The sequence below is a fragment of the Hyperoodon ampullatus genome (genome assembly GCF_949752795.1).
Source record: "Hyperoodon ampullatus genome assembly, chromosome: 1".
Lineage (NCBI taxonomy): Eukaryota > Metazoa > Chordata > Mammalia > Artiodactyla > Ziphiidae > Hyperoodon > Hyperoodon ampullatus.
Window position 1 is genome coordinate 213,609,183 of NC_136914.1, and position 27,381 is coordinate 213,636,563.

The window sequence follows — 27,381 nt, forward strand, 5'->3', positions numbered from 1 at the left end:
CCCCTCCCCCCACCCCCACCTCTGGTAACCACAAATCTGATCTCTTGCTCTATGAATATGTGTGTTTGATTTTGAAGTACAACTGACCTACAACACTATGCTAGTCATTTATTTTTTAAATAAATTTATTGTATTTATTTTATTTTTGGCTGCACTGGGTCTTCGTTGCTGCACGCAGGCTTCTCATTGCCATGGCTTCTCTTCTTACAGAGCATGGGCTCTAGGCACACAGGCTTCAGTAGTTGTGGCACACGGGCTCAGGAGCTGTGGCTCGCGCACTCTAGAGCGCAGGCTCAGTAGTTGTGGCCCACGGGCTTAGTTGCTCCAGAATGTGGGATCTTCCCAGACCAGGGATCAAACCCGTGTCCCCTGCATCGGCAGGTGGATTCTTAACCACTGCGCCACCAGGGAAGCCCACTATGCTAGTTCTTGTTACTCAACGTAGTGATTTGATAGTTCTATACATTTCCAAATGACCACCACAATAAGTCCAGTTACAATCTGTCTGTCACCACAGGAAGATATTACATACTTATGGACTATATTCCCCACACTGTACATTTCCTACTGGTGACTCATTTATTTTGCAGCTGGAAGTTTGTGCCTCTTAATCTCCATCACCTATTTATCTTCTCCCCCTTCAACCCTCCCCCAAGCATCCACCTGTTTGTTCTCTGTATCTGTGACTCTGTTTCTGTTTTGTTATTTGTTCATTTGTTTTGTTTTTAGATTCCACACAAAAGTGAAATCATACAGTATTTGTCTTTCTCTGTCTGACTTATTTCACTTAGCATAATGCCCTGCAGGCCCATCCACGTTGTCGCAAATGGCAAGATTTCATTCTCTTTTATGGCTGCGTAATATTCCACTGTGTATATACATCACATCTTTTTTATCCATTCATCTATTGATGGCCACTTAGGTTGCATCTATACTTTGGCTACTGTAAATAATGCTGCAATGAGCATAGGGGTGCATGTGTCCTTTCTTTTTTTAAATTGAAGTATAGTTGATTTACAATGTTGTATTAATTGTTGCTGTACAGCAAATTGATTCAGTTACGGGTGCATGTATCTTTTCTAATTAGTGTTTTTGTTTCCTTCAGATAAATACCCAGGAGTGGGATTGCTGGATCATATGGTTGATCTATTTTTAGTTTTCTGAGGAACCTCCATACTGTTTTCCATAGTGGCCACACCAATTTACAGTCCCGTCAACAGCATATGAGGGTTTCCTTTTTTCCACACCCTAAAAGGGCTATGTGCTCTAGAAGTTCTGCTTTACAGGTGAAACCCTGTTCTACCCGGCCTGGGCCAGCACTAGCCCTGTGTCCTCTTAGGCTGCCATGTGCAGAAGCAGGACTGGGATGGACGCAGGGTAGGCAGCTCTCAAACACTTCATGGGTGGACCTGCACTGTGAATACCACATACTTCCCAACCTCTTCATCCATCCTCTACTCCAACTAAGTTTTAAAAGAATTTTATTTCATCCAAGATGTTATTCTATTCATTTCCTCAAACCTTTTTTTCATAGAAAATACAAAGGTAGACTTTGACAGAGCATCTTCCCAAACCACTCCCAATTCTATTACAGCGTGGGGTCTCACTGAATCAGATTCTGCTCTGAAATCCAGAGCAGTGTGTTTGAAAGTACCATACACTGTAGCTCCAAAGTACTACATGCTGTCGTCCAGAGTTCAAAATAGCCGAACAGAGACTCATAAACAATAATAAGAGGGGGCAGCTTCCACCAAAAATAACTATTAGCTAATGCATCACCCTGGAAGCAAATCCTAAGCCTCAAAAACATATTGAAATAGTTTTCACCTTAACTTCTAAATGCTCATCGAAATCAATGATCATTTCTGGGAAAGAAGATAGTTAGAAGTCCAACCAGAGGGCAAAATGAGACCCCCCCAAAGCCAGGCATTTGAGGGGCTGTATTAATTCCAAGTTTGAATTTACAATAATAACTAAAGAGACTTGGCTGAAAAGGAAACATTTAGGAACCTCTTTTATTAATAAAATCTTCAACAACAAAGTAAGTTTGTTTTTAATGCTTGTTGTGGATTAATTATGTGAATCCACATTAATTGGAACCAGCTCAAATAACAAAGATATCACCCAGAATAATATCCCTCCCTCAGCGTACTGTTTTGCTTTGGTTTTGGCCCATAACACGAAACAAGTATTGAAGTCTTCTCTGATAGCACAGACTACTTAATAATTAGGAAAGATCATGCATAGATGCTGAAAATGTGCACAAGGAAGAAATGAAAGGCCGGCCAGATTTAATAGGACCTTGCTTATCCCAGGTAAGCCTACCTCAGACTAGGCCACCCACTGGAATTTTGGGCCCACAGGTAAATTTTAAGATCTATAGTCTCTCCTCTCCCTTTCCCTTTTTCAGTCCCCAGAAAGAGCTCAGTCATGTATCTGTGCCTTTTATGAACTCCCAGACACTAAGGACACAGCCTCCATGAGAATTACATGTGTATCTATAAGCTGACCCTGCAGAAGACAGATAAAGGCACAGATGCATGGCCATTTTTACCAGCAACCACAAAACAGCAGTTAGCATGGGGTCTATTAACCCTCTTAATGGGCTCTTTTTCTCTGGTTTCTCCCGCCCAATCTACCCTGCACACCTCCTCTTAAGTATTATGGTAAAAGACCTCCTGCTTCACTCTGCAAACACTTTGGCCTTGCGTCTAAGGCCCTGGCATCTACCAAACATTCACCTGACTCTTCTTGATCATCAGCGCTTTATTCCAGTCAAACTGACCCTCCCATCCCCCTGCCGGATAGACACCTCCTCCACCTCCTGCCAACACCCATACCAAGCCCAGCCAGCCTCCCAGGCCCCACTCAGGTTTGACCTTGTGATGAAGCTGATGGCTTCTTCCAGTCCCCTCTGGCTCTGCTTTCTTTCCAGTCCCCTCTGGCTCTGCTTTCTCTGGGCTCAGAACAATTATTAACGTTTGACTGTTAATTTATGTTATCTTGTGCCTTATACTGCCATTGAGATTTTCTCCTTATCTCAGTTGCAAGCTTACTGAAGGCACATACCACTTCTTATGCTGTTTTATATCTTCCACGATACTTAGAGAGATGGAAACTTATTGTCCCTTTCCTCCTATTTCATATTGCTTTAAACGAGGACAGTGTGGGCAGAACCAAGTTGCTCTGGCACAGCATAAAGAGCCAGTAATCCTGTCTTTGCTTCTGCAAGTACCAAATTGGCATCAAAATAGTGGTGCCAAGGTAGTAACTCCACCCTCTCTCAAATTCTTGAGTCTTTTAAGACTCTGAACTTCCTTCACAACTGAAATTGACTGTAACTCAACAACTCAAGAGACCATTTCAATTCACATGTGCTATGTGCAGGGGCACACTATAGTTCTGCTTTGTGTCACAGTACCAAGAAGGTCCTGATTACAGAGAATAAGACTGTGACTGGGTATGTGCTCCATAATTTAAGATGCATGAAAAGAAACTAGAATGGAATCACAGAGTAGCAACAGGAGTAATTAAAGGGCTGGGAGAGAACAGCTAAGGAAAAAAAAAAGGTAAATGGAATTGGTATTAGACCAAAGAAAAGAGGTCAGGGTAACTATGGTCTTTAAGTGTATGGTGGGTTATTTTAAGGAAATCAATAAACAGCTCTTTTCCATCTAAAGGACAAACTGGGGAAACATTTGCTTTACATGTACCAAGAGATCTAGGTTAGATAAGCTTATAGCTATAACCATAGAGGTGATTACAAATGAAAACAGGCTCTTGAAAGAGGCTATACTAGATCTATGGTTAGAAAATATTTATGACAGAATAAATGGCCTCTCCATTCAGGATAGAAGAGCACTTATCCTTTTCGGTATGGACAATGTGATAATGTTACTTTCTTGACCCACACAGCTAGATCAAATCACAGAGATTACATTGCAATGAAAAAAGCATCAAATTTATCATTTTATCAGCAACTGAAGTACCATTTTGGAAATGAGATATAAACATGAAGAGTTGGTTCTTATAGCATATAAATTAGATAATATAATTTTACTTAAAAAAAAACTAAACACAGAAAACTCTTAATCTGTGTATTCAACCCACACACCCCTCGGTTTTCATCCACTTTACTCCACAAAATCCTTGCACTTTATAAATATACATATTCTACATGGAATGATCCTTGTCTGGTAAACATCTTATAAACTCGAAGATGGCAAAAATGGAAAGTGCTATTGGAGATGGGATGCTTTTCCCAAGCCCTTTCACAGAACCCAGTCTTTAAAGACTAATTCTTGAAAATTATGTTGCAATTCATTGACAGAAGTAGAAGTTGTAACCCAGATTTTCTAATAGTTTTAGATAAACACTTTAAAAATAATTTTGATGTTCATGGTCTTTGAACATCAAAAGCTATCAAAAGGTAGCATTTCCCACACCCTCTAACACACAGTTAAGACATTGCGAAGTGGCGACAGTCTCTATTAAGACATATTCTGTATGCAGATTTCTGCCAATGCTATCTTGAGAGATGAGCTCATGTGATCTGATTTTTAAAAATTTCCACAGACGTCCAATGTTCAGAAGTCTTTTTAAAACTATGTGGCTATAAATAACATACAACACTAGTTCCATTTTTGAAATGGAATAAAGTTACTCTAATTAATGTTTAAAATGCCATCTATCAAATGACAGTAGGAGGGTTATGGCTCCATTCATTTCCGGCAGGAAGCTTGCTTCCCCAAATGAAGGCCAGTGTCAACTCCAGACACACCCCTGTCTCCACCACCTTGAACAAAGCAGCCCCTACCCCTGACCACAACTAGCATGCTCCCCCTTTCCAGTCCTGGGAAGGTTATTATGTTTTCTGGAGCATCTGTGTTTTATCATATCTTGTCCCCTTCTTGGCAACATCCCTGGACCATTCAGCTCTAGGTGGTCTCTGCAGTCTTGGACTCACTGCACCTGTGCTCTGGACCACTCACCTGCCCCTGTCCTGCTACCAGCCATGGTTCCTCTAGTAAGCATACCGCTTGCCACCAGATCACATGCTCAGTAGGGGTAGGCATTAAGTTATAAATACCTTTCAGACCTCCATAGCCTAGGATGGTGAGGGCACAGATGATAGATGCTCTATAAACATTTCACATGGTAAACATTTGAAGGCCATCAAGTGTCGATATTCCCAGATTGATATATGCCAAAAATTAAGTGACTTTTAGTAAGAAAAGAATGCAAATCTGCTCTTTGGAATAATGAAGTCCATTTAGTGGACTTTTATTACAAGGAAAAATTAAGTGGTTATTGTACTTTCATCCTTTACACGGCAGCTCAAATTTCTCTTCCAGGAGAGGTGGGGTGGGGTAGGAAAGCCTTTCCTGACCACCTGCCCATCCCCCCACCACAAACACACTGAGATCCTCCTGTTACAAGCTCACATTTTTGCCCAGGCAGATCTTTTCATTTTCCCTTTATTGCACCAATGACAGTTGGTAAGTCATAGTTTTATGATTATTTCAGTATCTGATTAATATCTTATCTTAGTCCATTCAGGCTGCTATAACGAAATACCACAGACTGGGTGGTTAATAAACAATTGAAATTTATTTTTCACAGTTCTGGAGACTGTGAAGTCCAAGATCAAGTTGACAGCTGATTCAGTGTCTGGTGAGAGCCCGCTTCTTGGTTCAGAGAGCAGTCTTCTCATTAGGTCCTCATGTGGCAGAAGGGATGAGGGAACTCTTCGGGGTCTCTTTTTTAAGGGCACTAATCCCATTCATGAGGGCTCATCCTCATGACCTAATCACCTCCCAGAGGCCATACTTCCTAACACCATTGGGGATTGGATTTCAACATATGAGTTTGGGAGGAATACAAACATTCAGTCTATGGAATACCACTATGAAGGCAGAGGTCATGTCTAACTTATATGTATAACCTGATTGTGTATGACTTATTCTTGAGTGCCTCGGCACTTGAAAAAAAATATTTGTTGAGGGACTTCCCTGGTGGTGCAGTGGTTAAGAATCCACCTGCCAGTGCTGGGGACACGGGTTCGAGCCCTGGTCTGGGAAGATCCCACATGCTGCGGAGCAACTAAGCCTGTGTGCCGCAACAACTGAGCCTGCACTCTAGAGCCCATGAGCCGCAACTACTGAGCCCACATGCTACAACTACTGAAGCCCGCGTGCCTACAGCCTGTGCTCTGCAACAAGAGAAGCCACTGCAATGAGAAGCCCATGCACTGCAACAAAGAGTAGCCCCCGCTCACCACAACTAGAGAAAGCCTGCATGCAGCAATGAAGACACAACACAGCCAAAAATAAAATAAATAAAATAACTAAATTAAAATATATATATCTGTTGAAAAAACAAATGTTACTGTTTATCCTCAGAATTTATTGTATACCCTATAGGTTAGCCAGGGTTTTCATCATTGATAGTCATTTGACTCCAGTTTTCAGCTTTGAACTTATGGGTGCAGATAAATTATATATCAGGGAGTTCTATACCCTTGCTTCTTTTGTCCCATTCAGAATTTCATAGGACATATCTCGATACTGTGACTTTTCCCATCTCCATATTACTGGTCAGGTATGTTTAGAGCATAAGTTTTTTAAAATATTTATTTTATTTTATTTATTTATTTGGCTGTGTTGGATCTTCATTGAGGTATGGGGGATCTTAGTTCCCCGACCAAGGATCGAACCCTCATCCCCTGCATTGGAAGGTGGATTCTTTACCACTAGACTGCCAGGGAAGTCCCTAGAGCATAAATTTTCATATCTACTTTTTAACTGAACATTTCCTGAATTCTATATTTAATGATGCTGTTCTAAAGAAAAGCCCAATTCCTGTGAATTTCATAGGCCATGAAGGGCCATGACCAGGGAATCCTTATCTGGATGTTTCTGAACAGGCTACTTATATACTCTCCCCCCTGCCAACATCCCACTACCAATTCAAAGCCCATGTCCAACAAAGCAGCGGTCCTCAAATTTGGTGAACTGGTTGGAAATGCTAGACCCTGACCACTGAGATGCTGATCAGGGAGACTGGGGTGAGACCAGGAATCTGAATCGTTAACCAGCATCAGGGTTACTCTGGGGTAGGTGCTTCTCAGATCACACTTTATCAATTCTGCCCTAAATGGTTTTATACGTTTAAGGCTCTCCAGGTAGCTTTCACACCATATACATATCTCCTGATACATCACATCTACTGAGGTTCTCCCACTTCTCATGAAATGTTCAATGAATAAAGAGAAGCTCGGAGTTTTAGAAGCTTTGAGACACAGCAGAAAGGTGATCACTGGCTCTTAGGTACACTGTAAACACTCTTTCCTGGTGGGAAAGTAGGACTGACTCAGTGGCACTGCACAGCCCACTGGAGGCAGATGATGGGACCCTGGGGGGACCTAGAGTGAAAGGCTAAGGGGAATTTGTTTGAGTCACAGATGGACCCTTGAAGTTACCTCACAAATGCCTTTCCATCATGGAGAAAGGTGACTTAAGTCACTCTGCTTGGGTTTAATGTGGATAAGAGGGTTTTAGGGTGCTTACCTCATTTGGGAATTGGTTGATCTTATCAACCAAGGAAGAATTCCAAAAGAAATCCTACTTTTGCCTTGTAGCTGTCACTCAGTAGATAATACCCCTCTGGACGCTATCAAATCCCTTCTCAGATTAAATCAAAGAAAAAGAAATGAGGGACTTTCCTGGTGGCGCGGTGCTTGAGGATCCGCCTGCCAATGCAGGAGACATGGGTTTGAGCCCTGGTCCAGGAGGATCCCACATACCGTGGAGCAATTAAGCCCATGCGCCACAACTACTGAGCCTGTGTTCTAGAGCCTGCGAGCCACAACTACTGAGCCCATGTGCCACAACTACTGAGGCCTGTGTGCCCAGAGCCCATTCTCCGCAACAAGAGAGGCCACTGCAATGAGAGGCCCATGCACCGCAGTGAAGACTAGCCCCAACTTGCCGCAACTAGAGACAGCCCGGGGGCAGCAACGAAGACCCAACACAGCCAAAAATAAATAAAATAATAAATTTATGTAAAAAAAGAAAGAAAGAAAGAAAGAAAGAAAGAAAGAAAGAAAGAAAGAAAGGAAGGAAGAAATGACCATGGTAGAGTCAATTCTTACAGGATACTTTACAAATTGCAGCCAAAATTCACTAATTCAATCTCATTAGCGGCAGACAAACCTCACCATAGCAGTTTAAAAGTTGGACTACATTTACATAAATGCAGTTTTTCTTCTTTTCAGTAGATGTCATGATTATAATATGGTATAACATTTGAGTCCCAAGACCACACTAAAAACAGCCTCATCATTTCAGATGCAAATCCAAGTCTACTATCAGAATCACTGCTTCCCAAACTTTCCCAATTTCACTCATGTACCACCTTCACTATTTTTTTGCCATAGTTTTTGTTTCCTTAATGCCTTTTAAAAAATTAGCTCACTTTTTTTTTTTAGGTAAAGCAGACATTTTTATTCATTGGATTTAACAGGTTGATATTATAGTCTTTTTTATAACATCTTTATTGGAGTATAATTGCTTTACAATGGTGTGTTAGTTTCTGCTTTAGAAAAAAGTGATTCAGCTACATGTATACATATATCCCCATATCCCCTCCCTCCTGCGTCTCCCTCCCAAACTCCCTATCCCACCCCTCTAGGTGGTCACAAAGCACCGAGCTGATCTCCCTGTGCTATGCAGCTGCTTCCCACTAGCTATCTATTTTACATTTGGTATAAGTCCATGCCACTCTCTCACTTCGTCCCAGCTTACCCTTCCCCCTCCCGTGTCCTCAAGTCCATTCTCTACGTCTGTGTTTTTATTCCTGTCCTGCCCCTAGGTTCTTCAGAACCTTTTTTTTTTTTTAGATTGCATATATATGTGTTAGCATACGGTATTTGTGTTGACTTACTTCACTCTGTATGACAGACTCTAGGTCCATCCAACTCACTACAAATAACTCAATTTCGTTTCTTTTTATGGCTGAGTAATATTCCATTGTATATATGTGCCACATCTTCTTTATCCATTCATCTGTCGATGGACACTTAGGTTGCTTCCATGTCTGGCTATTGTAAATAGAGCTGCAATGAACATTGTGGTACATGACTCTTTTTGAATTATGGTTTTCTCAGGGTATATGCCCATAGTGGGATTGCTGTGTCATATGGTACTCCTATTTTTAGTTTTTTAAGGAACCTCCGTACTGTTCTCCATAATGGTGGTATCAATTTACATTCCCACCAACAGTGCAGGAGGGTTCCCTTTCTCCACACCCTCTCCAGCATTTACTGTTTCTAGATTTTTTTTTTTTACATCTTTACTGGAGTATTATTGCTTAACAATGGTGTGTTAGTTTCTGCTTTATAACAAAATGAATCAGTTATACATATACATATGTTCCCATATCCCCTCCCTCTTGCGTCTCCCTCCACCTGCCCTATCCCACCCCTCCAGGCGGTCACAAAGCACCGAGCTGATCTCCCTGTGCTATGTGGCTGCTTCCCACTATCTATCTACCTTACGTTTGGTAGTGTATATATGTCCATGCCTCTCTTTCGCTTTGTCCCAGCTTACCTTTCCCCCTCCCCATATCCTCAAGTCCATTCTCTAGTAGGTCTGTGTCTTTATTCCTGTCTTACCCCTATGCTCTTCATGACATTTTTTTCTTAAATTCCATATATGTGTGTCAGCATACAGTATTTGTCTTTCTCTTTCTGACTTACTTCACTCTGTATGACAGACTCTAGGTCCATCCACCTCATTACAAATAGCTCAATTTCGTTTCTTTTTATGGCTGAGTAATATTCCATTGTATATATGTGCCACATCTTCTTTATCCATTCATCCGATGATGGACACTTATGTTGTTTCCATCTCTGGGCTGTTGTAAATAGGGCTGCTATGAACATTTTGGTATCTGACTCTTTTTGAATTATGGTTTTCTCAGGGTATATGCCCAGTAGTGGGATTGCTGGGTCATATGGTAGTTCTATTTGCAGTTTTTTAAGGAACCTCCATACTGTTCTCCATAGTGGCTGTATCAATTCACATTCCCACCAGCAGTGCGAGAGTGTCCCCTTTTTTCCACAGCCTCTCCAGCGTTTATTGTTTCTAGATTTTTTGATGATGGCCATTCTGACTGGTGTGAGATGATATCTCATTGTAGTTTTGATTTGCATTTCTCTAATGAGTAAAGATGTTGAGCATCCTTTCATGTGTTTGTTGGCAGTCTGTATATCTTCTGTGGAGAAATGTCTATTTAGGTCTTCTGCCCATTTTTGGATTGGGTTGTTTGTTTTTTTGTTATTGAGCTGCATGAGCTGCTTATAAATTTTGGAGATTAATCCTTTGTCAGTTGCTTCATTTGCAAATATTTTCTCCCATTCTGAGGGTTGTCTTTTGGTCTTGTTTATGGTTTCCTTTGCTGTGCAAAAGCTTTGAAGTTTCATTAGGTCCCATGTGTTTATTTTTGTCTTTATTTCCATTTCTCTAGGAGGTGGGTCCAAAAGGATCTTGCTGTGATTTATGTCATAGAGTGTTCTGCCAATGTTTTCCTCTAAGAGTTTGATAGTGTCTGGCCTTACATTTGGGTCTTTAATCCATTTTGAGCTTATTTTTGTGTATGGTGTTAGGGAGTGATCTAATCTCATACTTTTACATGTCCCTGTCCAGTTTTCCCAGCACCACTTATTGAAGAGACTGTCCTTTCTCCACTGTACATTCCTGCCTCCTTTATCAAAGATAAGGTGACCATATGTGCGTGGGTTTATCTCTGGGCTTTCTATCCTGTTCCATTGATCTATCTTTCTGTTTTTGTGCTAGTACCATACTGTCTTGATTACTGTAGCTCTGTAGTATAGTCTGAAGTCAGGGAGCCTGATTCCTCTAGCTCCATTTTTCGTTCTCAAGATTGCTTTGGCTATTCAGGGTCTTTTGTGTTTCCATACAAATTGTGAAATTTTTTGTTCTAGTTCTGTGAAAAATGCCAGTGGTAGTTTGATAGGGATTGCATTGCATCTGTAGATCGCTTTGGGTAGTAGAGTCATTTTCACAATGTTGAATCTTCCAATCCAAGAACATGGTATACCTCTCCATCTATTTGTATCACCTTTAATTTCTTTCATCAGTGTCTTATAATTTTCTGCATACAGGTCTTTTGTCTCCTTAGGTAGGTTTATTCCTAGGTATTTTATTCTTTTTGTTGCAATGGTAAATGGGAATTTTTCCTTAATTTCTCTTTCAGATTTTTCATCATTAGTATATAGGAATGCAAGAGATTTCTCTGCATTAATTTTGTATTCTGCCACTTTACCAAATTCATCGATTAGTCCTAGTAGCTTTCTGGTAGCATCTTTAGGATTCTCTATGTATAGTATCATGTCATCTGCAAACAGTGACAGCTTTACTTCTTCTTTTCCGATTTGGATTCCTTTTATTTCTTTTTCTTCTCTGATTGTTGTGGCTAAAACTTCCAAAACTATGTTGAATAATGGTGGTGAGAGTGGGCAACCCTGTCTTGTTCCTGATCTTAGTGGAATTGATTTCAGTTTTTCACCATTGAGAACCATGTTGGTTGTGGGTTTTTCATATATGGCCTTTATTATGTTGAGGTAAGTTCCCTCTATGCCTACTTTCTGGAGGGTTTTTATCACACATTGGTGTTGAATTTTGTTGAAAGATTTTTCTGCATCTACTGAGACGATCATAAGGTTTTTCTCCTTCCATTTGTTAATATGGTGTATCACATTGATTGATTTCTGTATATTGAAGACTCCTTGCATTCCTGGGATAAATCCCACTTGATCATGGTATATGATCCTTTTAATGTGCTGTTGGATTCTGTTTGCTAGTATTTTGTTGAGGATTTTTGCATCTATATTCATCATTGATATTGGCCTGTAGTTTCCTTTTTTTGTGACACCTTTGTCTGGTTTTGGTATCAGGGTGATGGTGGCCTCGTAGAATGAGTTTGGGGGTGTTCCTCCCTCTGCTATATTTTGGAAGAGTTTGAGAAGGATAGGTGTTAGCTCTTCTCTAAATGTTTGATAGAATTCACCTGTGAAGCCATCTGGTCCTGGGCTTTTGTTTGTTGGAAGATTTTTAATCACAGTTTCAATTTCAGTGCTTGTGACTGGTCTGTTAACATTTCCTATTTCTTCCTGGTTCAGTCTTGGCAGGTTGTGCAATTCTAAGTATTTGTCCATTTCTTCCAGGTTGTCCATTTTATTGGCATAGAGTTGCTTGTAGTAATCTCTCATGATCCTCTGTATTTCTGCACTGTCAGTTGTTACTTCTCCTTTTCTAATTCTATTGATTTGAGTCTTCTCCCTTTTTTTCATGATCAGTCTGGCTAATGGTTTATCACTTTTGTTTACCTTCTCAAAGAACCAGCTTTTAGTTTTATTGAACTTTGCTATCATTTCCTTCATTTCTTTTTCATTTATTTCTGATCTGATTTTTATGATTTCTTTCCTTCTGCTAACTTTAGGGTTTTTTTGTCCTTCTTTCTCTAATTGCTTTAGGTGCAAGGTTAGGTTGTTTATTTGAGATGTTTCCTGTTTCTTTAGGTGGGATTGTATTGCTATAAACTTCCCTCTTAGAGCTGCTTTTGCTGCATCCGATAGGTTTTGGGTCGTCGTGTCTCCATTGTCATTTGTTTCTAGGTATTTTTTAATTTCCTCTTTGATTTCTTCAGTGATCACTTCGTTATTAAGTAGTGTATTGTTTAGCCTCCATGTGTTCGTATTTTTTACAGATCTTTTCCTATAATTGATATCTAGTCTCATAACATTGTGGTCAGAAAAGATACTTGATACGATTTCAATTTTCTTAAATTTACCAAGGCTTGATTTGTGACCTAGGATATGATCTATCCTGGAGAATGTTCCATGAGCACTTGAGAAGAAAATGTATTCTGTTGTTTTTGGATGGAATGTCCTATAAATATCAATTAAGTCCATCTTGGTTAATGTATCATTTAAAGCTTGTGTTTCCTTATTTATTTTCGTTTTGGATGATCTGTCCATTGGTGAAAGTGGGGTGTTAAAGTCCCCTACTATGATTGTGTTACTGTCGATTTCCCCTTTTATGGCTGTTAGTATTTGCCTTATGTATTGAGGTGCTCCTATGTTGGGTGCATAAATATTTACAATTGTTGTATCTTCTTCTTGGATCGATCCCTTGATCATTACGTAGTGTCCTTCTTTGTCTCTTGTAATAGTCTTTAAAGTCTATTTTGTCTGAAAAGAGAATTGCTACTCCAGCTTTTTTTTGATTTCCATTTGCATGGAATATCTTTTTCCATCCCCTCACTTTCAGTCTGTATGTGTCCCTAGGTCTGAAGTGGGTCTCTTGTAGACAGCATATATACAGGTCTGGTTTCCTTATCCGTTCAGCCAGTCTATGCCTTTTGGTTGAAGCATTTAATCTATTTACATTTACGGTAATTACCGATATGTATGTTCCTATTACCATTCTCTTAATTGTTTTGGGTTTGTTATTGTAGGTCTTTTTCTTTTCTTGTGTTTCCTGCCTAGAGAAGTTCCTTTAGCATGTGTTGTAAAGCTGGTTTGGTGGTGCTGAATTCCCTTAGCTTTTGCTTGTCTGTAAAGGTTTTAATTTCTCTGTCGAATCTGAATGAGATCCTCGCTGGATAGAGTAATCTTGGTTGTAGGTTTTTCCCTTTCATCACTTTAAATATGTCCTGGTACAGCTTTCTGGCTTGCAGAGTTTCTGCTAAAAGATCAGCTGTTAACCTTATGGGGATTCCCTTGTATGTTATTTGTTGCTTTTCCCTTGCTGCTTTTAATATTTTTCCTTTGTATTTAACTTTTGATATTTGATTAATATGTGTCTTGGCGTGTTTCTCCTTGCATGTATCTTGTATGGGACTTTCTGCACTTCCTGGACCTATTTCCTTTCCATACTAAGGAAGTTTTCAACTATAATCTCTTCAAATATTTTCACAGTCCCTTTCTTTTTCTCTTCTTCTGGGACCCCTATAATTTGAATGCTGGTGCGTTTAATGTTGTCCCAGAGGTCTCTGAGACTGTCCTCAATTCTTTTCATTCTTTTTTCTTTATTCTGCTCTGTGGGAGTTATTTCCACGATTTTATCTTCCAGGTCACTTATCCGTTCTTCTGCCTCAGTTATTCTGCTATTGATTCCTTCTAGAGAATTTTAAATTTCATTTATTGTGCTGTTTATCATAGTGTGTTTGCCCTCTAGTTCTTCTAGGTCCTTGTTAAACGTTTCTTGTATTTTCTCCATTCTGTTTCCAAGATCTGGATCATCTTTACTATCATTACTCTTAATTCTTTTTCAGGTAGACTGCCTATTTCCTCTTCATTTGTTTGGTCTGGTGTGTTTTTACCTTGCTCCTTGATCTGCTGCATATTTCTCTGTCTTCTCATTTTGCTTAACTTACTATGTTTGGGGTCTCCTTTTTGCAGGCTGCAGGTTCGTAGTTCCTGTTGTTTTTGGTGTCTGCCTCCAGTGGGTAAGGTTGGTTCAGTGGGTTGTGTAGGCTTCCTGGTGGAGGGGAGTGGCTGCTGTGTTCTGGTGGATGAGGCTGGATCTTGTCTTTCTGGTGGGCAGGACTGCGTCCAGTGGTGTGTTTTGGGGTGTCTGTGAACTTATTATGATTTTAGGTAGCCTCTCTGCTAATGGGTAAGGTTGTGTTCTTGTCTTGGTAGTTGCCTGGCATGGGGTGTTCAGCAGTGGAGCTTGCTCTTGAGTGGAGTTGCGTCTTAGTGTTGAGACAGAGGTCTCTGGGAGAGCTCTCACCAGTTGATATTATGTGGGGCTGGGAGATCTCTGGTGGGCCAATGTCCTGAACTCAGCTCTCCCACCTCAGAGGCTCAGGCCTGACACCCGGCTGGAGTACCAAGACCCTGTCAGCCACACGGCTTTGTTGTTCATTACATGATCTGTAATCATGGAAGTGCATCTGAAAAAGGCAGCTGAAGAGGCTGCTTTGGTATTCTGAGTCCCACCCAAGCCTTCAGCTGGCCCTGGCCTCAGTCTCTGCTCTCAGTCAGGCCTGCACTCTCCTTAGGCAGGATAGAGTCAAATAAATCTCATTTTTATGAAGTACAATTATTTTAAAAGGCAAATGTATACCATTACTGTAAATCAAAACTTCCAGGGCCACTTGCCCTCTATATAAAGTAACTGTAGAAATAAATAATTAAATAATGTGATTCAGTTTGAGCTTTGATATCATTGCCTGATCAAGGCCCCATGCCTGACAGCTATTCTCTCTTTGTTATAAAGATCTTCTGCTTCATGAAATTAGAAGGGTTGAAAAAAATATTGAAGAGAGAATATTTTTTCCCTGTGTGAGAAATGTTGTATCTGGGAACTACAAAAATAATTTTCTCCTTCCCATACTTAAGAAGACATTGATTGAAATCAAGCCTGGGTGACCTGAATTTAATAATTTGGAAATAATAATTTGTAATTAGTATCAATCAATGATAAACATTTCATTCATTCATTCAGCAATTATTATTGAGTGCTAATGTAAGCTAGGTTTTTTCCTAAGGACTGCTGTACAAACCTGTTGGTGCCTACATTCTAGCAGGGGGGGACAGGCAACCAACAAACCACACATAACTTAAATCGTATATAAATACATATATATGTAAACACACACAGATACACATACACACATGTATCCATATCAAATGGTGTCAAAGATGATCTCATTGATAAGTGTCATTGGAGAAGGGACCCAAAGGAAGTGACGGAGGGTGCCAGGCACACATCTGGATAAAAAGTTTGTCAAGCAAAAGGAACTGTAAATGCAAAGGTCCTGAGGCTCTTCAATGTTTGGTTTGTTTAAGAGCAATCAAACAGGTCAGTGTAGCTTGGCAGAGGGAGCCAGAGAGAAAGTGCTGGGACATGAGGACTGGGAGTAACAGTGAGGAGGGGCCCTGAAGGTCAAATTAAGGTCTTTGGCTTTCATTCTGAAAGATGCGGGAATTCTTTGGAAAGGTAACAGATCTGGCTTTATTTTTAAGGATCACCTTGGCTACTGCATTAAGAATAATCTGGGGAAGGGGGGCAACGGCAGATGCAGGGAGACCCAATACCATGATTAATCCAGGCAAAACATGATGGCAGCTTGGAGCAGGATCATTATCTTTGGGATAGTGTGAATGGTCAGATTTTTGTATATACTATGAAGATAGGGCCAAAGGGACTTGTTGGTGGAATACTTGCTTCATGTGAAAGAAAAAGAGGAGTGAAAATGACTCCAACGTTTTTAGCCTGAGCAACTGGGAGGAAGGTCTTGACAACTGCTGAAATTAAAAGACTGGAGAAGAAGGTTAGGGGGTAGGGATGGTGCTAGTAACCAGGAATTAGGTTTGAGAGGCCCACCGGAGATGCTGAGAAGGCCTTTGAAGATACCAGTCTGGATTGCAGGGGAGAGTAATCGAGTTGGTATTTGTCAGGGTACAGATGGTACTTGTAAACCATGAGACTAGATGAGGTCACTAGAAAGTGGACATAGAGATGAGGTCTGACCATGGGGTACTCCAAGGGTTCAGGACATAAAAGGAAACAGCAACAGGATGAGTTCAGTGCTTGCTTTAAAAATGCTTGAGGAACATTTCCATTTTCCTCCCTCCTCTATGATATAAACACTCCCATAACCTTTGTTGTACAAATCATCTTCTTAGAAAATGTGTTCTTCTTTGATCAAGCTGGGTGAACTTTAGCATTCCCTTTCCCAAAAAGTAAGCTTTCATGGACACAAAACAGAGCTCTCAAGAACTATAAAGAACTTGAGAGGGCTTCCCTGGTGGTGCAGTGGTTGAGAGTCCGCCTGCCGATGCAGGGGACACAGGTTCGTGCCCCGGTCCGGGAAGATCCCACACGCCGTGGAGCGGCTGGGCCCGTGAGCCATGGCCGCTGAGCCTGCGCATCCAGAGCCTGTGCTCCGCAGCGGGAGAGGCCACAACAGTGAGAGGCCGGCGTACCGCAAAAAAAAAAAAAGAAGCAAAAGACTTTATGACTCAGGGCGAGTAACATGAGCTTCATATTTGTTACCCATTCCCCATGACCCCCCAAATCCCTAAGAGGCAAGAGAAGCAGGTCACCAGGATGCTGCTCGTGCAGGGGGTTTGTGTCACTGAGGAACCCCGAGTTTAGAAATCCCCAATCTTTCATAATGAGCTGCAAGCAAATCTATCCAACCTTTGTTCTAGAGGCAGACATTATCTTTATTATTCTAGACAGCATACAAATCCATCCCCTACTCCAGAGGGAAACACTATCTCTATCTTCCAAGAATGTTCGCTATACAAACATCCTTGGAAAGATAATTCAGAACAACAAGCTACTGGGCGCCTATGCTCACAAGAGACCCATGGATAATTATCTCCCAGCAAGAGTCAAAATTGTTAAGCAGCGTATTTTGGAGAAGTTCTGAGCCTTTATCCTATTTCACTTTGGAATTCAAAACCTTATCATCTAAATTATATTTATTTGACTAGGTAACACTTTAACATGGTGCAAAATTCAAAAGATAAACTACACAGGATTATTCTTTTGTCAACAAAAGATGGCATGAAAGTGGTTTCTGATTTGCTGTGTGAAGGGAGCACATTTGCATCAGACTTATTTTTCTTGCATCCTGATTAATTCTTCCATTTAATCAATTTCCAAATGAGTCATATTCTCTAAATAGGTATTAACAGCCTGAACTCAGCACTTAGGGAATATAAGAAATTGCTTCCATTTTACTAGAGCTTTATCAATGTCCACTTGAGTTGGAAAATAACCTACATGCAGTGGGTTATATCCAGTGGGTTAAGTGAAAGCTAAGGGTCTAAACCAGCATAAAGAACTAAACAGCAGCAACATCTCACCCAAGTGCTGCCTGACAGTAGCCTTCAGCACAAGTTCTCTTATCTGTTCCATCTGCCAGGCAGACGTGTAGCTCTGTAATCAATGACAGATAGCTTTACTTACACTCGTTCTTTTCAAAAGATAATGTTGCTGCCTAGTAAGCATTTGAGGGCATATATCATAGTAAACACTCAATAAATCTTGTTGACTAGCTATGCCATTAGAAACACTTACAAATATTCAAGTGACAAAGAAATACATGGTTACTGGTCATTCATTCAGCTTTCCCCTTATTGGGCACCTAATACGTTGGGCATTGTTTTAGGTACCAGGTACACAGTAGTAAACAAAACAGACAAAAATCTCTGCCCTCGAGGGGAGCTTACTCTTTAGTAGGGGGTAAAGATACATGAATAAAATATAGTAAATAATGATAAATGTTAAGGAAAAAAGATCCAGCAGAAAGAGATATGGTATAGGGAGCAGCTGAAATCTTATACAGTATAGTCCAGGAAAGGCTCACTGAAAACAGAACATTTAGCTAGATAGCCCTTCTCAATCCTCTGGTCCCTGATCGTTTCTAAATGCTCTAGAACTTTCTGGAAGAAAACTGGATCTAGGGCATTATCCTGAAAAAAAAAAGCTCAAGATAGACAGCAATAATTATAATGAACAATATAATGTATCAACAATGTAAATGATGAACTGTGTATATGATTATAATTAACTTAAATTTAATCAAATATTAAATATGTAATTATTAAATATTAAATTTATACTATTTAAACAGGTTTCTTGTTCTCTTATAGAGCATGTATTACAATCATGATGCAGACAAGGTGCTACATTAAAAAATGATCATATCACGGGAACAATATCAGAATGAATGGATAGCATTAAAAAAAAACAACCTCTTTTAAGTTAGTGGGATGGTTGCTGCTAATGCGCAAGCATGAAAAACAAAGCCACTGAGTACTGAAGATAAAGAATAGCACCATCCAGAAGCCTGCAGCCATATTTTATTTCCATTGGGTTATTATAGAGAATAACAGAAGCTTTGGGGATCTCCTTTTCTTTTAATTATAGAATCCATCCATTAATTAAATCACTTTCCCCATCTCATTACCAGATGGGCACATTTTCCAAGGTTACAAATGGAAATTAGGTTTTACTTCCTTCAGACGCTGGCATCGTTATTATTCAGTTCCTGCCTTTTGCCCTTTCCCAGGGGAATTCCACACACAATTATAGAGCTTCAGCCATGATCTGGATGCCAAACACTTTCGAATACTTCTCCCCAACACAGACCAGTACCTCTCGAGTGCTAAGCCTACGAGACTCTGTATGGACCATGTGGGCTCAGCCTCAATGTATCCCAAACTGAACTCTCCCCCCGCATTAGCCTATCCAGTGCTCCTGTACATCCTTAGTTGCTGGCAACCATCTGTCCACCCAGGCAGTCCAACTGGAAACCTGGATCCTTCTTCATTCCTCATATTCAGTCAGTCATAAAAACCTAGCAACCTTAACTTTAAATGTCTTTTAAATCTGTCCCTGAGTCCCTATCACACCTGGTGCCACCTTACATTATTTCCACCTGACTACCATTCTATCCCCCTTCTGCATCTATCTCCCTGCCCCCAGTCCACATCCTATCTTTCTCTCCATCACAGCACCTATTACTCAATGTAATACATGCTGCTTATGTGTATACCTCTTCAAATACCCCCGAATTCTCTGACACACAAACACGTATGTGTGTCAGCACACAAACATGCTGTGCTCTTTCTTTTCTCAGCATTTAGCATAATATCTTGCATGGAGTATGTGTTCCATTAACATGTACTAATTGGATACATAACTCTTGGACCACCAGATCCCAAGATATCAGACGTTTCAGGAAGTGATATAGGTTCACCAACAAAATTCCTGCTCACCAACCCTGACCCTGTTACAGCTAAACCTATGAAGTCGTGGACTGCTTATGGGTTTAAGTTTGTGTTATGGACTCTAATTCCTCCACTGCAACCCTTTCCCACCTTCGTACTTGTCTAGCTCTCATGTAAGACGTTCAGTGTCCTCTTTGTCCCTCCTCCTTCAAAATCCATTCTTAGTAAAAGAGTTCATCTCTGCTTTTTATTTCCACGGGTATTTGCATCTTAGGGCTTTCTTTCTAATTGCGGAAAGCCCCCTCAGGTCCCATTCAAGAACTACAAGGCTTTGGCAGCATGGTGTGTGTATGAAGGAGAGCTGGTAGGAGGGAGGGGAGGGAATCACCCGGAGATCCTGACTCACCCTGCGGTCAGAACCTGAATGTTCCTCCTCCCGCACTCAGCCAGGTCTTGACCAAAAGCCCAGGTTTGTTTTAGCAAATGCTCTCCACCCAAAATCCTCCATCCTGGGACATTAGCTCACAATCGGAACATGACATCTCTATTTTGTTTTTCCTTCCAGTTTTATTGAGACATAACTGACATACAGCTCTGTATAAGTTGAAGATGCACAGCATAATGATTTGACTCACATACACCATGAAATTATGACCTCAGTAAGTTTAGTGAACATCCATCATCTCATACAGAGGCAGAATTAAAGAAATAGAAAAAAGTTTTTTTTTCCTTGTGAAGAAAACTTAAGCTTTACTCTCTTAACTTTCACATGTAACATACAACAGTGTTGATTATATTTATCACATCACACATTACATCTCTAGTACTTATTTATCTTATAACTGGGAGTTTGTACCTTTTGACCACCTTCATCCAATTCCCCCCACCTCCGCCTCTGGTGACCACAGTTCTGATCTGTTTCTCTGTGAGTTTGTTTTTGAAGTATAATTGACCTGCAACACTATGTTAGTTCCTGGTACACAACACAGTGATTTCACATTTCTATACATTTCAAAATGATCACCAGGACAAGTCTAGTTACAATCTGCCACCACACAAGGGTATTATATAAATATTGACTGTAGTCCCCACGCTGTACATTTCATACCAGTGGTTCATTTATTTTGCAGCTGGAAGTTTGTACCTCTTAATCTCCCTCACCTATTTCTCTCCCACACCTTCCTCCTCCTCTGTGGCATCCACCTGTTTGTTCTCTGTATCTATGACTCTTGTTTCTGCTTTGTTATGGGTGTTCATTTGTTCTGTTTTTTAGATTACACATATAAGTGAAATCATACAGTATATGTTGCTGTCTGACTTATTTCACTTAGCATAATACCCTCTAGATCCATTCATTTATTCTTTTTTTTTTTTGCATTACGTGGGCTTCTCACTGCTGTGGCCTCTCCCGTTGCGGAGCACAGGCTCTGGACGCGCAGGCCCAGCAGCCATGGCTCACGGGCCTAGCTGCTCCGCGGCATGTGGGATCGTCCCAGACCGGGGCACGAACCCGTGTCCCCTGCATCGGCAGGCGGACTCTCAACCACTGCGCCACCAGGGAAGCCCCATTTATTCTTTTGCATATGGAAAGATTTTATTCTTTTTCTGTGACTGGGTAATATCCATTGTATATCACATCTTCTTTATCCAGTCATCTATTGATGGGCACTTAGGTTGCTTCCATATCTTGGCTATTGTAAATAATACTGCAATGAACATAGGGGTGCATGTATCATTTTGAATTAGTGTCTTCATATTTTTTTGGATAAATACCCAGAAGTGGAATAGTTTAATCATATGGTAGTTCTATATTTAATTTTCTGAGGACTCTCCATACTGTTCTCCATAGTGGCTACACCAATTTACATTCCCACCAACAGTGCACGAGGGTTCCCTTTTCTCCACATCCTCGCCAACATTTGTTATTTGTGTAAAAATGACACCTCTGCTTTAGATGTAACAGAAAGAAAACAAAACGGTTGTTTTATGACTTAGCTGCAGTCTGGGCCACTTGGGTTAGGACCAAGACAGCATTCTTCAAGGAGAAGATTTTTGTTTCCTCTGGGAAACCCTCCTAATGAGTAAAACGTAGAGACCCTAAGGTAATTTAGACTCCTGATCTGACAATGAGGGAGAAGGAAGTTGGGGTCCCTGGGATGGGGGGTAGCAGGGCCTTTGTAGAGAGAGGAAGCCCTGCCAAGATGGTAGCAGATGAGGTTCTGAATAAGTATGAGAAATGGCCCTCATCTGTCCCTTCTGCTCAATTTTTCTGTAAATGTAAAATTGCTCTAAAAATTAAAGTCTATTAATAGACTTTTCCAGTTAATAAAAAGAAGGAAGGAAGGAAGGAAAGAAAGAGAGAGGGAGGGAGGGAGTGAGGAAGGAAGGAAGGAAAGAGAAAGCCTGAGAATACTAGGCAGTTGTCTATTCTGTGCTATAACTCCCTCCATTATCCCAGACATTCAGTAAACTCTGCTGCAAACAGCCGCTTTGTGAAGTGGTACTTTGGGAAAAGGAGGAAGAGAAATGGTGTCCAGTATGGGGTGAAGCCATGCGAAAGGCACAGCACTCATAAAGGGGAGACCAAGAACTTGGGAGTGGCAAGAATTTAGAGCAAGAGGGGACCACAAGAAGGTAAACCTCGAGGAATCTCTAGAACTGTGCTGTCCAATACTATAGCTACTAACTGCCTGTGGCTATTGAACGGTTGAAATGTGACTGACTGGTCCAAATTGAGATGCACTGTAAGCTAGAATGAAAAAAAAAGAATGTCAAATATCTCAATAATTTTTATTTTAATTACTTGTTGAAATGATACTATTTTGGGTCTGTAAGGACAAATAAAAAATATGAAAGTTAACCGCACCTGTCCCGTTATACCTTTTTAATATAGCTATTAGAAAATTCAGAATCATGTATGTGGCTTGCATCATGTTTCTACTAGACAACACTACTCTAGAATCTTGGGGAAAAGGCATAAACTTGTTAGCGTATAAGACATGGGGAGCTTAAACACTTTCTTTGGATAGTAAAAAAAGGGGTGACCCCAGTAAGTTGGAGACATAAGACAGTAGACTTGACAGGTGACGTATGGGAAAATACAAATTTACAAGAACCGATGACATTTATTTTAGTAAAATTTTGTTTAAACTGAAAATAATTCCTATGAATGACGTGTTCTCAAAATATGATGTAATTTATAAAAAAATTCAACTTTTCAGGAACATATTGATAGCATGAAACAAAGTACATATGGTACAACTTTCCAACATAAATAACTTACATTCAGTCCTTCGATTTAAACTAGAAGAAAAGCATGGAAACTTCTACCTCCCGGGGGATAAACGAATGTGTCTTCTAATATCTTGATGTGTTGAACAGTGACCACCCGGAGACTAACACGTTGTACTTTCAACTAGAAATATAAACTACATACAGGGCTGCCCTTGTTTACTTTTTTCTGTTTATTTCATACCAAATCTACTTCTTAAGCCATGTCTCAGGAAATCTATGAGCAAAAAATAAAACAAGGGGCTTCCCTGGTGGCACAGTGGTTGAGAGTCCGCCTGCCGATGCGGGGGACACGGGTTCGTGCCCCGGTCCGGGGTGGGGGGGGTCCCACATGCCGCGGAGCGGCTGGGCCCGTGAGCCATGGCCGCTGGGCCTGCGCGTCCGGAGCCTGTGCTCCGCAACGGGAGAGGCCACAGCAGGGAGAGGCCCGCGTACCGCAAAAAAAAAAAAAAAAAAAAAAAAAAAAAAAAAAATATATATATATATATATATATATAAAATGCCTGACCCCAAGTTAGCCAATCTGGATGTAAGCAGAAGTTATATTTTTTTCTGACATGCTACCTAAAAGTCTCTAATTCAGTACCTCTGGGTTCTGTATTATGTAGAGATATGGTTATGTGTATACAGAATTGGCAAACTTCAGACCTGGGGTGATTTAAATATCACGTGGTCTAGTCTCTTTCTTTTACAGATAAGGACACAGAGCCACAGAGAGGGCACTTGCCTGAGACCATAGAGCTGCTTTAGCGGCAGGGGCAGGACTTAAGGCACACAGAGTGCGGACACAGTCAGTACCCTGGGTGTGACCCTGATGTTTCCTGATAACCAACTTGGGTCGTCTGAAAACCAGGGACTTATCGTACTTGCTCATAGGGATTTCCAGGAGGATCAAAGACTCTCTCTCTATATGATGCGCATTATAGCCTTTGTCATCTCTGTCACTCTCAATGGGAGCTGAACTCATGCCCTTCCTTCCCCTCCACCCTTTTACCCGAGCTATATGCTAGTGCTCTTTTTCCTGAAAAGGTTACACTCAGTGAAAGAAACAGCTGTGGACTCCAGAAAAGCTTTTGCCCGCCGCCTTTGATCATGTATTTGAGGGTCTCTAGGCAGCCCGGAGCTTACTTGAGAGACCCCGGGGACAGCTGGTTAAGATGGCAATGCTGACCCTTTGTAGCCTAAGGGGCTCGGAATGAAACACGGTTTCCAGGAATGAGGGTGGGTACCACGTGCAGAGCTCAGAGTACAGCTACAGAGCAGGCTCATGGTCTTGCCTCTCTTCCACCTCTTCCAACATCACTGAACCCCAGCCTGAGCTATCCAGACATGCCCTTAGCTCAAGTAACATATTTCTCAAATAAACACACAGAAACTACTCTCTTCTTCCTTGGCCACTTGGCCATGCCCTGGCTCCAGAATAACAGGACAGCACATTGCATACATAGATGCCAAGAGTTGCACACCCAAAAAGGGGGGCTTGTTAACGGAAATCAACCACAAATGGGTCACTTTTTTTTTTTTGCAGTACATGGGCCTCTCACTGCCGTGGCCTCTCCCGTTACGGAGCACAGGCTCCGGACACGCAGGCTCAGCGGCCATGGCTCACAGGCCCAGCCGCTCTGCGGCATGTGGGACCCTCCCGGACCGGGGCACGAACCTGTATCCCCCGCATCGGCAGGCGGACTCTCAACCACTGCGCCACCAGGGAAGCCCTGGGTCTCTTCTTAAATGGGAAGTATTTTCCTGCTTGGAGGCCTTCCAAGTGTTCTTGCTTAATTCTCACTTCTCAACACACACACACACACACACACACACACACACACACGCACGCACAGAAGCCAGTGCCTTAGCACCCCAATCTTAAAGTTTTCCAGTCCTCCTTTAAGAAATGGCTTTGGGACATGGTTACTTTGAAGTAGGAGTCCCTCATCTCAGGGAAAAAGAAATATAAAGTACAGATAAACAGCAAGGTCCTACAGTATAGCACAGGGAACCACATTCAATAGCCTGTGACAAACCAGAATGGAAAAGAATATGAAAAAGAATATGTAAATATATGTATAACTGAATCACTTTGCTGTACATTAGAAACTAACACAACATTGTAAATCAACTATACTTCAATAAAATAAAACTTTTTAAAAAAATTTTTTTAAAAAGAAATATAAACTTGGGACTTCTGGGGCAGTCCAGTGGTTAAGACTCCATGCTTCCATAGCAGGGGCCACGGGTTTGATCCCTGGTTGGGAAACTAAGACCCCATATGCCGCATGGCACAGCCAAAAAGAAAAACAAAACAAAACGAAACACAAAACTCCATTTTCATTGCTTTTCCACAATTAGTCTCCCCTCCTAGAATCAGGAACCTCAGTGAACACCCAAAGACGGGGTACTGCTGGTCTTGGGGGTGGGGGGAGCTCAGCCTCCCGCTTAAGTTTAATCCATTCCCAAGTTAGAGAAGGTGAGCAATTCCAGGGTCTGGGAGGACATTCATTTATCATCTGGTGAACGGGCATGGAGTTAAGGGGATGGGGCAGCCTCCAAGGCAAGGCCATGGCACACAGCCAGGAAGCTGGAGGCTCCATACCTTTGCAGGTGAAACATTTGATGTGGAAATGTTTGGTCTGGACCCGAAGCACTTCACCCTTGCACGGCTCCCCACATTTGTGGCAGAGAATGACAGGCTTCTCTGACGGGTGGTGAGGGTCCTGAGGGTGGGCCACTGAAAGAAAAACAACAAAAGATCCATGTGAGTAGAAAGCATTCCTACAGAAGGAGTCACTGTGGGCACGCATAAATATACCCAGAATTTTAGTTATCAAATGAGCCACATATTGATTCAATAAGCACCAGTGGAGCCTCTGCCCCCATGTCATAATTACGGGGACACACAGATCAATAAGAGAGTTATGGCTTTAACGGTCCGGTGGGGAAAACACTGGGCTTGTTCCTCTGGCAGCCAGAAGTCTTGTCTCTTCCTCCCAAACGTCTCCAGGGCTATGTAATCGGGTCATTAAGTATATGATCTTATTTGGTTCAATATTGTGCAGTATGTCCTTATCTTGATTTAGAAAGTGCCTTCCAGCCGGGAAGTTCACTGCAGACTGTAAGTTCCTTGACAATGAGGACCGTGTATTAAAGCTCGTATTTTTGTGTTTCTCCCCGTGTTTACTCCCGCTTCTTTCCCCAGCTCCTCTGAACACAGTAGAACACTCGTGCACCAAAGGGGCTCAGTTAGCATGTATTTCCTTCTTAGTTAGCAGGCACTGGCTAGTTCCTCGACTCCAAAGAGTCATTCCTGATCCTCATTTGGCAACTCAACCCATTGGAGGTCTATTACGAGCCTCCTATTGTGTGCACAGTTCCTGATACACACACTGCAGGCAGTCCTTTAAAAAAATAAATTAGCAACTATGTGGATTTCTCTCTGAACCTCAGTTTCCTCTCCTGTAAAACAAAGGGAATTGGATCAGCGGATTTCGAAGATCTTTCCAGGCTCTAAAATCATATGATGGGGCTTACAGGGATTATTCTCTCAGTTTTCCAGAGTGTGGCCTTCAGAGAACAGAAGTTATTGTGACTGCCGTGCCCCAGGAATAGGATTACAGGCTCCTCTTACAAAGGACCAAGAGAGTAGGCAGCAAAAGGACATCTGTGACTTGACGCTACCCAAGGAGCTTCATTGAACCTGCAGTGTGTCCAGCCGGAGAATGCAGCAAGGCGTTTTTTGCTATTAAATTCCTTTTCTGATTTGGGTCCTCAGAAGGAGGAACCGTGTGATATACAGAAATGTATTACATAAGTACCTACATGAGCGTGATATGGGATAAGAACAGTGAACCTAAAATTAATCAACCAACACAAAGAACAAAGATGATTTCTTTTTTCAAACGGTAAAACCAGGTTGGACCGGGGGAGGGGGGTGTGGGCAGGTATTGCTGAAATTGAATTTAGAAAGCACCTCACAGCAAGGGGCTCTCTGTATACCACGAGTATAATAGTGCATTGTTTCCCTCAGACCACTGTAATGTTCTCATTTCGCCTGGAAAGAGTTTGAATAAGACAGTCCAATTAATCCATTACTAGTTAAATTCTCAGAAACAAGGTTCTCCTTGTGAGATTTAGACCAGCAGCAGGTATAGTTTCGGGTTAAACTTCTGACCTGAAATCTCTGCACTGGACCCCAAAGTGTTCGGCAAAGGTATGAACATCGTGATACCCCTGCATTTCCTTATCTGCCTGCTGGGATCTCTCTTGGAAACCTGTATTCACAACAGAAGTCAGTACTATCTAAAGGAATTAAGAAG

At 41.4% G+C, this 27,381-nt stretch overlaps 1 protein-coding gene across 1 annotated transcript in view; it reads right to left on the reverse strand.

The window, feature by feature from the left end:
- The window catches only part of ABLIM1 (actin binding LIM protein 1), a gene marked incomplete at both ends in the record, with an annotated part of 204,839 nt that overhangs the window by 128,930 nt on the left and 48,528 nt on the right, over positions 1–27,381 (reverse strand). Inside the window, one exon of the mRNA XM_079705683.1 lies at positions 25,662–25,796. Coding sequence (XP_079561809.1) covers positions 25,662–25,796 — 135 coding nt within the window. The remainder of the gene's footprint in view (positions 1–25,661; positions 25,797–27,381) is intronic.